Genomic DNA, 15,764 nt, shown 5'->3' with positions numbered 1-15,764 from the left:
CTTGTAGACAATCTCGTAGCTACTTATTACTTATGCTTGTTCTTCATTCTTCTTTATTGCATCGACTCTCATGCCACCTATCAACATTGTTCTAGAGATAAACCTCAAAATTGTTACTCTTTTTTATTTTCTACTACAGGTAAAATCAGCTTGAGAACACATAATTTTTAATTGATTATTTTTGAGCATTTTTTTTCTTAGATTCATTATCTTTTGACTCTTGACAAGAGCCAAAACTTCAAATTAGAAAAAGTAAAGATAAGAAGACAAGTGGGAAAAAAAAAAAAGGATAGTCAATCAAAAATTGTTTTAATCCTCCTACAAAATTAAAGTAATGCTAATCCATAAGTCAAACTATCGTAAAAACGAAAAAGGAAAACTGCTATTGGAACAGCACTTTTCGTATGTGAAATCAAAACTGCTATTCTGTCTTTTCTGCTTTAATTGCTTTTCTCCTCCTTTAATTTTCTTTTCCTCGTACACTACATTTTAATTGGTGTGTCAGTTTCACTACACTGTAGTACCCCGAATGAGATGGAATGATGGATTGAATTTGAAACACATGAATTAACAGGGCAGGAATTTAATAATGCAAAAATTATTTCTTTTTAAGATAAAACGTAAATATTAGTTTATTTTTTTGAACCTAATAAAGTTGGAAGGGTATTAATGATGAGTTTGAAAACAAGATAAGTAACACTCTCATCTTTTGGTGTTTGATCCATGTATTAATCAATCTGCGTTTTGCTGTTGCATGTTGTATTAAGTGCAAAGTAATACACAAAAATACACTATTTGGTGTAGTAGATTATAGCCAAACAAGATATGCAGCATTAAAAATACATACCAAACTCAAATATTTAAATACTAAATTTTATATTGTGATTTTTGTATCTAGTACTAACAGCACTTCACTACAGCACTGTGCCAAAAGGAATAACCAATTTAGAGAAACTGAGTTAAAATTAAAAAATAGAATCATTAGAAACAAGCAAAAAAATTATACACAAGGAGAAGAAAAGTAGAATTTTGAAAACTAAATATATTATTTAATTAGTGAGAAAATTTTATCGTATTAACTCACTCAATCCTACCTCTACCGAATTTTAAGAAATAAAAATTTTATATAAATAAATTATATATTTTGGGGGCATTAAATATTTGGGGGCCTAAGGCAAGGGCTTCACCTGCCTTACCACCCTAAAGCCGCCCTTGGCTTGAGAGCACCTCAATTATGCTGGCCAATTTATTGGAACATATTACTAATAACTGAAATGTCAAAGAACAACATTTCTTATATCTGCGAGAAGCAAAGTGACAAAAGGCCACATTATGCCCTCACATGTATGTAAGGCACGACCTTAAAACATCAAAATTGAAAGAACAATCTTCCTACATATTTACAAGCATTTGCAGCAAAGAACCCCCCGCAGAAAAAATCTCCCATCCTGATCACGCGGCCCCAATGTCAGCTGTCAAAATAAACAGCCAAAACACAAAAGTCAAGAGTTAAATAATCTGAAGACACCGCAATACTTGAAGGCAAGATAAATCAGCAGACTAAATACATGGCTCAAAGCCTTGAACAAACAAAGAAACAAATAGTTCTACAATCTTAGCAAATAGTGCTGCAGCAATGAAGCTGGCAATCAAGATAGAGGAAATGTAGTCAAAAAGAAAAACGAGACAGCAGATTCTTGAGGCATACAGACCTTGGTGTTGTTAGTTGAGGATGGGCCAGAGCCGCCTTTATTGAGGACCAGACACAACAATTTCACAGTTGTATTCACAAGTCCATTTGTCAGGTGACTTATGATAAATCAAAAGATCCTTGGCCTTCATTGATAGCATAGAGTAACTTTTTGTACATGATTTCCTGCAGAGTGACGTAAGGCATAAGAAGTTCTATTTGCCGCTCCCAAGAGAGTGAGAAAGAGATAGAGATAGAGAGTCTTAAATTGCACTACAAAAGCAGATGACTACCCCAGCGAAGCAGATGTGGGGGTGGGGATAAGTTTCTGCAAACCTAGAGCAGATGGATTGGGGAGAAATCATACCTTAGTAGAATAGGGAGGCAGTTTCAGGTAGTTAGCACATGTCATCACACTAGGTAGGTCATCGTCTGCAGATTCTGACGGCATATTACCATTTGATGCTGTATTACTAGCACTAGATGAATGCTGTTGCAAAAATACAATGGTAAGTCACCGCAGAGAGAATAAAAAGGACTTATATTTTAGCTAACTACAACTGTACCTTCCTCACGATTGTCAGCTTAGGATTGAGCACAGCCAGACCACCTGGAGGAAGCCGGGGAGCACCAGTGACAAACTGACAGAACGCTCGTTGCTGCTCAGGAGTGAACTCTCCCATGATCTCTAGTAACTGAGGATCAGCAAATTAAACAGTTGATATCAGTTTGAAGCCAATCGAAGAGACAGAAGGACTAGCTTGGTAATATTAGTCTCAGGTACTACACTTCCGCTGACAGCTGAGGAAACTTACATAAACAATAGCGGGACTCTTGGCTGTATATCCATGATCAAATTTGATATGATCTACAAGCGTCTCAGCCTGCATAAACAAAAGAGTGAAATTGGGAAAAAGGCAGAAAACTTTCAAGTACACAAGTATCACAGTGTGCTATACTGGGTTCATGAGAAACGAATGTTACCTTCCATAACTCTCTACGGCCACAAAGCAGGTAGTCCAACTCAGTAGGAGAGAATGTTTGCAAAGCTGAAATGTCAAATACCTGAAAGTTGTGGAGATAAAAAGTTATTTCACTATCTTCAGATAAGTGATCAACTCAAGATGTATCGAGTAACTGATGAGTTCATTAAGTGAAAGTTACACCAAATTATCAGCTAAAATATCAACTCCTGTATCTAATTAGCTAATAGCCTGTTTGGCCATGCTTCTCCCCGGGCCAAAAGTGTTTTTTTCTCAAAAAAAGTGCTTTTTTCTCTACTCGAGGTGTTTGGCCAAGCTTTTTGGGGAAGCAAAAGTGCTTTTGGGCATAAGCGGGAGCAGGAAAAAAATACCCTTAGCAAAATATTGTATATACCAAAATAACCTTTGGAGTGAACTTTCATATTTGTTGAATGATTTTTCAATATATTTAAAATCTAGAAAGAATAAAGTACTTTATAATTTTATTTTCACATTTTACTAAAATAAATAAAATAAAAAATTCATTATTGTCCTTAATAATAAATACTTTTGATTATATATTTACTTATAAAATATTAGTAACTATTAAGTAAATCTCTTCATGTCCTTATTCGTAATTTATTTTCACATTTTACTAAAATAACATAAAATAAAAACCTCATTATTGTCCTTAATAATAAATACTTGTGATTATTTATTTACTTCTATAATATTAACTATTAAGTAAATCTCTTCATGTCCTTATTCGTAATTTGATACTTAAAAGTGTTTTTTGAAAAGCTTGGCCAAACACAAATTATTGCTAAAAAGTACTTTTCAAAATTGATTAGCCAATAGAAACTATTTTTCTCCAAAAGTACTTTTCCGAAAAGCATTTTTGGAAAAAGCACTTATCAAAATAAGCTGATTTAGCTTGGCCAAACAAGCAATAAATCCCATGATGGAAACTAACTTGATTGAAGCCAGATCTAAATGCTTCCATCTGCCGCCCAATTCCAGTCCTCACAGTGGCATCAACCACCAAAGAAACGTATTCCTCCAAGTTACTAAGATCCACCTGCAAATTCCATTTAAGGTACAAATCAAACAAAATGATCCAAAAAAAAACGAATGAGCATTCCAAGGAAAAGCAGCATACATTCTGATCGCCTGCTTTCAGAACATATTCAGGATAGCCTGGGAGTGTGAAATCTAAACAAAGATCCTCAACTGGAGTCCCACGAAAATGCAAATCACTAATTTTGTCTTGGCCCAGGCCTCCCATTGATTCTATATATTGTTTCCGACTAACAAGAGCTTGCAACTCTTGCAAAGTCTTTCCCAACTCAGCATCAAAAGAGAGAATATCATACAGATCAAGCTCCTGCAGAGTGCAGCGTTTTAAGCACAGAACCGTTTGAAAAGATATACAAAAAAATACAAAGGTGGGTGGCAACAATTTGATCTTAGAAGGTATAACGTGCAACACAAAAACCAGAGAGAAATTCTTACTTGGCCAAGGACAAGTTTATAGAATGATGTTGACATAGGGAGGTCCAAAAGCCGCCCATCTTGAAGTGCTTTGGCCATCACACGCCCAAGCAATCTGAAATATTCTATTACCTTGGTGAATTGGTTTCCATCAGCGGTATCAACAGCCGATGGCCAGGGCCGTGGGAATAATCCAAGAGGTGCTTGGACAAGTTCTTTATCTTCCCCGTTCAATTTTTCATCCACGCCCACTTCCACTGAATGTTCACTTGATGAGGAACTAGTCCTCCACATTCCCAGTCCAACTTTTTGCAGATCATGACTTAAAAGGGTATAGAACTCCAGAGTTGGACCCAAACCAGTGCCAACTTCACCAAAATATTCAACCTCAAGAACAGCTTTTTGGCTGGAGTACATCTCCATTACTTTCGCAGCAGAATCAAGAATGCGATTTCTAGAGACACGGACTTTCTGGCGCTGTAATCTCCCGACCCTAACTTCTCTCTCATTGGTAGATCCATTACCATCCGCACCTTGTTGTTGCTGAAGCCGGTATAAAGCCCTAGATAATCCGAACGCTGTTGAATAGAAGTACTGGCGTCGAACCTCAAATGGAAAAAGAAATGGACAGGACCTTGTCAACTGGTAACACCACGATGGAAGAGACCCACTACAAAGGGCTAGAGCATCCTGAATCTGTCGAGCCAACTTTGGAGTGAGCTTACTGTTGACAAATTCCTCCGGAGGAATTTTGACACCAGTAGCACTGAGCTCATCTAAACTCAAATTTTCCCCTTCAGAGAAATCATCAATAACTGACTGGACCCGTAACCGTGGGGCCAGCTGGTTTAATCCATCCAGTACACGTAACAGGGCCAAAATGTTGTAAGTAGGATTGGTTTTTTCCATATCACAAGGAAGTTCTCCCTGTAATATACTATCTAACAATGATGCTCGATGCAATGAGGGATCAGCACTGGCACTTGCTGAAGAACTAGCTTTGTTAGACTTGGTGGAAGTTGAGCTCCCATCACCTTTGGTAGACCTCTCTGCTTGACTGTCAGCCCTTTGGTATGTGATAGTGTAAATATCACCCCAAAGTCTGCTTCCGTCACTAGATACAAAGTCAGTGCCACCATATCTCTCTTCATCATCCTCATCAAGGACAAGCTGTCGCTGGATAGCCTGGTAGATAGTCAAGTGCCTATTAAGCTGCTTTCCACCTGCAGAAAATACAAGTCTGGGTGGATCACTAGTGCTAAAGAGAGGGCGTCCATGGCGTTCTCTAGCCCCTCTCACACCTCTACCATTAGCAGATGCAAGTCCGGCCATGGCAGCAGCAGCAAATGACATTGCACCCCTTGAACCATAAGAACTCCCACTCCTGAACTCAACGGATTCAGATCCTTGAGCAGAAGCAGCTCTGCTGCTAGAACCACCACCTGCATTTGTCTGGCTATCATTTGCCGTCTGTGCGGCAGGATTCTCCTCTGAAGAATCACCCAATTTAACATCATGAACTTTGTCCGGCATGCAAACAGGAAGAGAATCATCTCTCAAGACCTAAAGCATTGGCAACAATTTCAGAAAATCATCTTTAATACAGCTGTGCAAAAAATTAAAAGAGCTGATCAATTAGATCTGTGGAGAAGCGATTGAAAACATGCACATCGGGAATGCAGATCTGCTCTCAACGATCTAAGCAATTAGAAGAATGGCAGAACTCGAAATTTAAAATATGAGATTTTAGTAGCTTACATCATCATGGTCATCTTCATCATCATCAGATATATCGTCATCCTCAATGACCAAAGCATCATCAATTTCAACAGGTGACATATCCAACTCATCATCCTAAATATCACAAAAAGCAGCGGAATGCCAAGGTTCATATTGTCATGCAATCAGCAAACAATGAGGAGATGAAAAATGTAGGCAGTAAAAATTAGAGAAAACATCAATACTTTGAATAAGGATTTTTCTGTTTCATTCAATATTTTTGAGACCTCAATGTTCAGCCGATCTACCGTCTACGTAAGTGATTCATAAATTAACTCGGGATCCAGTAAGCTAAATCATGTCATTAATTTATCAGTCAGCATAAATACGTCAAAGAAGAATTAGCAAGATGTGCAAACAAAAGGTATACATTCTTAAAAGAGAAGGACAAGATACTAAACCCTGGAACTTTCACCTCCCACTAGAAAGGGGACAGGGACATACTAATGACAGTATATATGTAGGATATGATAGTTTAATTGAAGATTTGTATTTTGAAGATGACATGAAATGGACACATGTCTAGCGTGCAAGTTGCACCTAGTCATCAATGGTGAGGAAGGGTAAAAGACATGTAGAGTAAAAGTGTCTTCTAAACTGATGAATTAAATTTAGAAGCAAATGTTAGTAGTACACATTGAGAAAGTGATGCACAAGAAGTACCTAACTTACAGAATAAACTTTTGTTGGATAAGAACATGATGTTAAATTTTACGCATCTTATTTAGGCGTGAGGTAAAACATGACCTTTTGTATATTTGTCTTGTAGGTATAATGGTAACACTCTTTTGAGAATGAATTTCCTTTTTTTCCAGAATGAGGTATAATGGTAACACTCAAATCTTTTATTATTCCGTGTGTTCATTTCCAATTACAAAGCTTCTGTCTAGCAGCGATTCCCTTTCTTGCGTATGATCAATGCATTTCCAAGACATGAAGGGATTCATGAATCTTACCTACACCTTTGCATATTGTCTACAGCTTCTCTAACTCTCGATTAAGAGTGCATACAAGAATCATCCAGTCAAAATTGACTTTTACAAGGATATGTTCCTAAAAATTTCAGATATCTCTCAAGGTGAGCATATAATGAAATGCTTAATACATGAACAACCATGTTGATTAATTGACGGTGAAGAACCCGCCATGTGGATGTCTATCGGGCAATGACATCATCTCACAGACCCGCCATGTGGATGCCTATAACTTCTGACAATACAGGTAAATTTTTTGAGAATCAACGGGTCACAGTCCAAAATCAATCTAAAAAATTGCAAACTTTCATTTCATACTCCCAAACCACGATATTTATTTGGGAGGAAGTATGAACTTTCTTCTCTCCTTGAGCCGAGAGTCTATCGGAAATAGCCTCTCTACCTTCACAAAGTAGGGGTAAGGTCTGCATATACACTACCCTCCCCAGATTCCACTTGTGGGATTACACTGGGTTTGCTATTGTTGTTGTTGTTGGAGGAAGAATTAACTTTCTTCTGCGGGAAAGTTATCGATTCATTTTCAATGGATTTCTCAAGTTAAAATAAAAAAATAAAGAAAGACATAATTACAATAAGAGGCCGTTTAGTCGCCGGATATCAAAAGTTCTATTGGATAAAAAGATGATATACTAATCATTATTGGTAGGCCACCCTGTCCAAGGAGGGCTTTTAAGATGTAGGAAATAGAGAAACATGAGTTTTCTATTTTTTAATAATGAAGGTACCTTGGTCAGCTTGCGCACACCTCGACTATTCGAGTCGACCAGGTACCTGCTGCACCACACCAACACAGGTACCAAGTAACCCTCCCACCGAGGCTCGAGCAAATTGGAAGAGAAGTTGGTTTTTTTGTCTCAGCTAAAATTTGAAACCTAGTCTCCAAGTTTGCACTCACTTTATTGAGGCAACACACTTAGGTTAGAGAAACATGAGATTAGGTGAGGAAAGACCATTTTACCCTACTTAAATAGGACGGGAAAAAAATGCCTTCATTTAACAGATAGAATAGGGAATTATTTAACCTATAAAAAACAGAAAATTATTTGTTAGGTGTAATAATTGATGAAGAAGTTGTAGTATTAAATACCAATATCTCAATCATATTTCTCCTTCCTGTTCATTTGTAATTTTTCTTATATTATTTATTCATCTATACTGTCTTTCCTGGAATTTGCTATTATTAAACAATTATTCTTCAACAAAGTAAAGAAATGACTAATTTTGCTCCAAAGGTATTTTGGAAAAAATGAATCCAACTACTAGACACATGTAATAGAGCGAAAAAACATACCTCAGAACTAGAATCCCCGGTCACGGGTTTCACCTCTGCTTCTTTATCCAAGGCTGCTCGTCTTCGAGCAGCATTTCTTGTCTGGGGCCCTCTGCCATCTTCTTGAGCCGGCTTCAAAACAGCCTTTCCTTTGCCCTTGGAAGAACTTCCATTTTTTTCCTGTGGTGGGTCTTTCTTTGCACTGTCATTTATGTTAACCGCTGACCTAGATCGTGTACGCCGAGATCCAGAAGCCGGAGTAGATGTAGATGGGCATGAAGCACCAACTCCTGCAGGGGTGGTCCCAGACTCAGAGTTGCCTACTGATGCAAAGGCCTTTTGTCCAGACTCTACTCGCTGAACTCGAGGCCAAAGAAAGTCTTCAATAGCCGCCAAACTTGCTAAAGGATCAATCAACACAACATTCGAGGAGTAGTCACGGAGGGTCTTGTCCCCTTGAGCTCTGCAAAGGCGAAGCTTGAATGGTTGCGACAAAGCACTTAAACCTGAAGAAAGTCGCGCATTTCCGGTAGATGATCTGGAAGAATGACTCAGCACGACAGGGAACCGCTCCAACGAAGATAAGGCATTTTGAAGCTTTTGAACCAAAACAGTCATAGGAACCATATTTCCACTATCAACAGTAGCAGGAAGGGCAACTGCGATAAAAGACTTATATCTTCTGATTGCTTGTTGTCGAAGCCTAGACAAATTAGCATCTGAGATTCTTTCCTTGGAAAAAAATCCACATGTAAAATAGTTCAGCAAAGATGCAACAACTCCACTTCCAATGAATTCGAAAGTTGATACACCATCCCCTTTGCTGAGCTCCCCCAGCATGGAAGCTACAAGTTCGGCCAAGGTCTCTTCCTTACTGGCAGAAATATCTCCAAGCCGAGGAGCAGAAGCTTTTGATTTTCCTTTAGGTTTAGATAATTGTTCATCAACACCAGAGTTCAACTTCATACTGAGATTCTTCAATCGTAGAAGATCATCAGTAACGCCAACTTCAGTAGCCCCTGAATCTGAAGGGAAGTATTTATCTTTGAAGGATTTAGCACATGCACTGACTGCCATGCGAATGTTAGAACTGGTCTTTGGAATTTCCAATGAGTTTGGCGGTGATCCACTCCCCGGAACTGTACTCTTAGGATCCTCAATGGAACTTGCATCTGCATTTGAATTATTGCCACGACGTCGATTACGCCTAGAGCGAGATGACCCAGGTATACAATCATTGTCCTTCTCAGCAGATGATGGCTGGGAAGGAGCGGCACCATGGGACGCAGACACTATCAGAGCATCTACAGCATGAACAACACCTTCTCGCACAAACATCTTGGAAAAAATTCCAGGAAGTTTTTCCATTAAAATTTCTGCAACTTGAAGAGCAGGCACCAGCACTTGGGGATCCTTCCAGGCCAATACTCCAGCCAAAAAACTACAGAGAAATTACAAATGAAGCACTAATTTCACTACCAAAGATATATGATGCACATAAAAGATTGTTCCATGGATAAACCATTCTCCCCCAAGATCCACATCTGATGAAAAATTTCAAGCATATATTTTGCTGATATTCATACCTTGATATGTTAGTGATGTTATTTAGAGACTGAATCATATCTGCGCTGCTGAAGTACATAAGTTTTCCAATAACCGAGAGACACTTGTGGCGAACTGGACTATTGACACTGGATCCATATACCTGATCAGCAAAACAAGTAACAGGGGTCATCTTGTAAATCTGTACCATGGCAGTTGTAAGATGGTGGTAGTAATTTACAATGGATTATGATACCAACCTGGATCAGCACTGGAAGCAGATCCATTCCAAATTGTTGCAGAAGTTCAGGTTGATCATTCAATAATTTTTCTCGAGCTGAAACCTCTTGAGTAGATAGATTCGTCTCCTCCTGTTTGGTAGAACCACTAGCAGAAGATTTCTTCACAACAGATCCTTTAATCAACAAATTAGTGCTGGTGGGAAGAGAGATCGTCCCTTGAGGCAGCGGAGGAAGAAGCTCATTTGCCAGGTTCACAATCTCAAAAATCTAGTAAAACCCAGGAAAATACATTTAAGGTCCTTGTTCTTTATCCAAAAAAAAAAAAAAAATTGCGGTCCTTATATGAGGTAGAAGCAGCATTCAAATGAATCAGCTTGCACGTAGCACAGAAAAGGCAGGCATGGTTTTCGTGGCATTTGCTCAAGCACCAGCTAGTGAAACCAGACTGTCTTTGAAACAAGAGGATCATTTAACCAATAAGCGGGAAGATTGTCATCTTATTTCACAAAATAATAGTCAACTAGAGGAATAACACATTAGACAAAAAAATTAAAGCAATGTTGTTCACAACACGATCCAAGTGCTATCTAAATTACAACTGAAAGCTCTTGAATATTTCAGAAAACTAAGCCATATTTATGCTACTAATGTTTAACTGATCTCAGTGACAAACAATTTGAGTCTTCAACTACTAATAAAATTTAATAAGAAAACCAAGGGTCTGTCCTAAACCTTAATTATTGTTTTACCAATTTTTACGTGATTCACATTCTAGGAATATACATTTGAATATTCAATAATGCACTTGTAATGAAAAGGAAAAAAATTCTAAAAACTACACTTGTGAATTATTGTACTTCTTCAAGTCTAACAGCAAAGTTCCTTAGGCTGTACAGGAAGTATAACAGCAGAGGGAAAAATGATAAATAGATACTTATCAACAATTTTGTACTTATCAACATGTTCACCGATTTTTGTCCTCGGAGCTTCAGTTCAAAGTCAAAGATAGTATAGAGGGGACATGTGGTAATCGTATGTCGCGACTTCGAATCCTGCCAGTTGAACAACGTTTGGTATTTAAGGGGGAGAAGGATAGAAGGGGCAGGCTTATTATCCACCGAGTTGAAGCTAAAAACAAAATTTCTCTTTCAGCTAAAAAATTCACCAATATCAGTTCCAATAATGGTGATCTAATCCTACTTTATTTGAATTATTAATGTGTTATTGGAATTGGAGTATTCAGGAGAAGCTACATTGCTATCTAAAATCCATCACTATAAACATACACAAATTGAACTACTAATGTGTTTTTAGAATCTTTATGCTATAGTTATTCGAGAGACGACTCAGAATAATTGGTGATCGGAATAGGCGATTATACTCATGAGAAGTAATCAATATTTATTCTAAAAAGATATATGTATTAATCAAGGAGTAAAATCTAAACAAACTATATAAGTCTATACTTCTTCCTCCTTATCAAAAAAGAAAGTCTCTCCTTCTTCCTCCAATAATTCTCTTTAATCTTGGTTCAAAAATATAGATCATTTTAAATATTTGTTTTTTGGACATTAGAACAAAGTTATTGGATTTTAATTGCTTTCAACTACCAAGAATAAATTATTTGATAACTATTCCAGTCCTTGTGGGATTGATACATAAATGAAACAATATTTGGCAAGAACAGGCTTTATTTTTTAAAATTGGTGTTTTGCGCTCTTAGAACAAAGTGTAGGATCAGCAGCTCACCGAGATAAGGTCAGGAGTGGGGGGTCGTCTACTAGGCATTCTTCTCATCTTGTTCCTATTATTGTTACTTTATCTCTTTGGTGGGCAAGCGAAGTTTCCATCTACGTGACATAAAAAATGTAATGCTGGAACTTTATCAAAAAATGAAATGTAGAGTTGGAAAGCTCCACATATAATTTCTGGTGTATTCCTATCAAGCATGAGAAACTTCTCATAGAACATCTCTTTCCTCCTACAGACAAACTGACCCGCAAAAGAAAGGGAGCTAACTTAAGACTACGAAGTATAGCAAAAGAATCGAGCTAACTTAAGACTACGAAGTATAGCAAAAGAATCTAACCTTTTTTAATCCAATTATTTTCCAACACACTATATCCGCAGGCAAAACATACTAAAAAGTCACTTTGTCTTTCTATGCTACATATTTCTTCTACCCAACATGAGCTACTTGTGACAATTTATTTACAAGACAAGAAAATGCTAGCAATTATAGCATGAATGAAAACTAAAAGTACGATATATACCTGCTCCGGAGGTTTGCTCAAGGCAGGTGAAACAGACACAGAGGCCACAAGACCAGAACCTGATAGAATATCCTTGAGAATTCCAGTGATACCAAGCAGCAGTAAAGTTTTAGTTCCTAGTGGAGAGCCACTGGCACATGTCGAAAGAAGCCGGATTAAACCCTACAAGCGTTATCAAGTCAGAATACAGCTATCAAGATTGTAAATGCCCGACATATGGAAGAGTTAAACGTACTGTGTAGGTTGACGTGCTGAGTGAAGCCTGACCACCTCCAGAGTTACTGGTTGAGATGAGCGATGCGGCTTGGGTAACAAGTCCGTGATTGCAAAGTTCATCTAGCTTCTCGGGATATGATGCAAATGATTCGGCAATACGGGTCAAGCAGATGGAAGCATACTCTAATACCTGCAGACACGTCCAAGCACCAAGAGAAAACATTAAAAAAACAAAAGTGAAGTTTAACCAAACTAGGAGGGGCCAGAGAAGAGAAGATATCTTCCCGCAACGGGAGCATAACATGATAATGAATTCACCTTTGCATCATGATATTGAAGGAGATTTGTCAAAAGCGGAACAGCTTCCATGACAAAGTCAGCAGCATCTGAGGGAAGCTTCTTGCACATATTAGCAGCAGTTGCTAATGCTACTCTCTGTTAAAGAACGAAAGATGTTAGAAAAAATTGTATATGTACTAAAGGAGCTGGAAGTTTCTTATTTCACTAAAACTGAACTCCCATCAAAATCATGATACAAGATATTCAAAGATTCCACAAAACCGTGAAAGGGATTTTTCTACCTGAACACCAGTGGAAAAGAAGTCGAGATAAGAAAGCACAGCCATCAGCGCACCAGCCCTCAAGCAAGCAGTCGGGTGTTCCTGAGATATCTTCTTTAGAGCTTGCAAAGACTGTCAAAGGTGAAACATTAGCACTACAGCTAGAAAGGCCAGTCCTTGGCAAATAAGCATAATGGTTCCACATAGAAACAGAGAGTTGCACTTAAGGTAATTTCATTCACGGCCTAGGCCTAGTTAAGCAAGGATTATAATTTTCGGATTGTGAATAATAGTTATGGATGAACTATGCTGGGAGTATCACCATGAATTCTTTTTCCTTTGGAGGACACATAAATGTTCCGCGTAAAACTAATTCACTCACCTGCTCAGCCAAGTCCATGTATTCAATTGTAAGCAGCCGAGCTACAAAGCATGATACGGCTCCATAATGGACAACAGCGGCACAAGAAGAAGGTAGAACATCAACCAAGTGGGTAAGAGCCCGGGCCGCAAGAAGCATAATGTCAGGATTGCTCTCGTGATTCAGCAGCCCAACAAGCACAGGTACGAACGAGTCGACGGAAAATGTGCTCAGTGAATCTTCCGTTCCAATAGAAAGCATCTCACACAGCTGAGTCAGAGCTTCTACTTGTTTCCCTTCCTCACCATCCGCCCTTAAACCGGACAATATCTTCTTGAGCCGACCACTCTGATGGGACGAAGACGCAGACCCCATTGCAGAGCTGGGGAGTAAATCATCCAATCCAGCACCTAGTTTCCTAAGAAGTCCTTGAAGTGCACTACTTGCTGAAGTTAAATTCTGGTGCAAAATACCAACACCGCCTTCGCTATCATTATCATCGTCCTCACCACCACCAGAATCTATGTTCAATCCTAGACTCCTCTCAGCCTCCCTATCCCTATCCCTATTCTTATTCTTATCCCTGACCCTAACTTCATGCTCTTTCTCCTTGCCTTTATCCAAATTATTATTATCTTTATCGGAACCATGACTGGGGTTCTTACCACGGCGGGTTCGGGTACCCGACCCGGAAGATTCGTTTGTGGAGTCCATGGGTGTAGATGAGTCCTGGGAACGAGTTGAGATGCGAGAACGAATTGAGATCGATGCAGACGCGGCGGCGGGAGTTGAATTGGCGGTGGAAGTAGCGGCGGCAGTGGAGGAGAGACGAGCACGCTTAGCGGCACGGGTGGTGGGACCAGCAGAAGAAGATGAAGAAGGCGCTGATGAGGTGGCCTCCGCCCGCTTCCGGCTCCGAGTTTCCATACAAAACCCAAAACCCCCTTCAAAACTGCGAATCACCTCGCCGATTTAATTAAATCGGCGATCAGACACTTTCCGATTCAGATATCATCGTCGTATATCAGAAACCCTAATTCACAAAATTGAAACGGTTTTTATGCAAAAGGGATAAAAAAGATGCGATCTTTATTGATTTCAACTAAAATCCCCAAATCACAATCTATTAAAAGTCCCAAATCAGTATAATCAGAACAATCGAATTCCAATGAAGTGCTTTGAGTAATCAACACGTTTGTTTTGTAGAGCGATATACGACTCTGAGTCTGAGAGGAGGAATATATAACTGAGAAAAGGCAAGATGGAGAAAGCTAAATAGAGAACCCTAATTCTATAAATATTTTTGTGTCTGTTGAATTTTTTATTTTTTCCTTCCCCCCAAAAGATCGAATAATTTGCTTTTGGTTCCTTTTGTAATTCCAATTCTTTTTATTTTTTAAGTTTTGCTCCCTTTTCTTTTTTCTTCTCTTTATTTTTCTTCTTTTTCCTTCATTTCTACAGATTGTATATGTCAGGCGACGCTTTTGGCGGTGACTACAGTACGAATTGGTTCTAAATCGCTTTTATACGGATTTTACACGCAGTTGAACTTTGCTTTTCAATTTGGTTCTATATTACGTATTTGTTTTTAATTTGCTTTTCAGATGGTGACGTCTGCTTGCAAAATTAGAAGAAGAGATTTTGGAAGAATATTATTGCTTTTTGCAAAGACTATTTTTGAATCAAACACCTAGAAAGAATATTTAGAAAAAAAATTGCAAAATCTTTTTCAAATTTTTTAAGCGAATACTTGTCTTCCATTAATTTTGCACTCTTTTATTGACTAGAGGTTTTTTTTGGGTGTCTCGTGTGATGCCAAGGCACAAGCCAAGAGCGACAATGTCGCAAATAGAGGTTTTTTGAGTGTCTCGTGCGAGGCCAAGGCCTATGTCAATGGTCTGAGGTCAGTCGTGGCATGCCTATGTCAATCGCCCAAAGTCGGCCATGGCATGCCATATCAATGGTACAAAGTCGGTCATGACACGCCATTATGGCACAAGGTCGGCCGTGGCATGCCTATGTCAATAGCCCCACGTCATGCAATAGTATAAAAAGAAATAAACCTTTTTAATCTATATTATGAGTGTACCTATAAACACAAATAAATTTATTTATAAAATAAGAAGTAAAAATTACTTTTCAAGTATTATAATATTGAAATAATAAAATAGTTGAGTATAGGTTTTAAACGTATATAATATATTTAATAAAATATATTTGTATTGTGACTAATTATTTTTTGGTATTATATGCATGGACTGTATGTTCGAATAGCTTTTATTCTTTTCCAATCTCAATTGCGTAAATAAATTTTGAGTTCTTAATATTGTTATCAAAATAACTAATACAAATAGATTATCCTAATTAAATCTTTTATTGT

The 15,764-nt window shown here is 38.2% G+C and overlaps 1 protein-coding gene across 1 annotated transcript; it reads right to left on the bottom strand.

Annotated features, from left to right (window-relative positions):
* Positions 1-1,245: 1,245 nt before the first annotated feature.
* Positions 1,246-14,726, bottom strand: LOC107782760 (E3 ubiquitin-protein ligase UPL3). The gene is made up of 18 exons (XM_075218202.1): positions 13,406-14,726; positions 13,045-13,155; positions 12,782-12,898; positions 12,483-12,653; positions 12,248-12,409; positions 9,993-10,241; positions 9,774-9,895; positions 8,209-9,628; positions 5,902-5,997; positions 4,165-5,706; positions 3,812-4,036; positions 3,626-3,730; positions 2,675-2,755; positions 2,506-2,574; positions 2,257-2,385; positions 2,058-2,180; positions 1,713-1,876; positions 1,246-1,472 (listed from the first exon to the last, which is right to left on the bottom strand). The coding sequence occupies exons 1-17, from the start codon at positions 14,309-14,311 to the stop codon at positions 1,811-1,813; spliced, it is 5,694 nt and encodes a 1,897-aa protein (XP_075074303.1). The 5' UTR covers positions 14,312-14,726; the 3' UTR covers positions 1,246-1,472; positions 1,713-1,810.
* Between the last annotated feature and the right edge of the window lie 1,038 nt (positions 14,727-15,764).

This window comes from Nicotiana tabacum, chromosome 7, assembly GCF_000715075.1.
Source record: "Nicotiana tabacum cultivar K326 chromosome 7, ASM71507v2, whole genome shotgun sequence".
Taxonomy (NCBI): Eukaryota; Viridiplantae; Streptophyta; class Magnoliopsida; order Solanales; family Solanaceae; genus Nicotiana; species Nicotiana tabacum.
The sequence above is the reverse complement of the archived record's forward strand: the minus strand, read 5'-3'. Positions and strand labels throughout refer to the sequence as shown.

Coding starts and splice junctions, on each gene's coding strand:
- LOC107782760 (XM_075218202.1), bottom strand. CDS start 14,311: ATGGAAACTCGGAGCCGGAAGCGGGCGGAGGCCACCTCATCAGCGCCT. Junction 12,654..12,781: donor TTCAATATCATGATGCAAAG/GTGAATTCATTA, acceptor ACGTGTCTGCAG/GTATTAGAGTATGCTTCCAT. Junction 3,731..3,811: donor TGAAAGCAGGCGATCAGAAT/GTATGCTGCTTT, acceptor TGGAATTTGCAG/GTGGATCTTAGTAACTTGGA.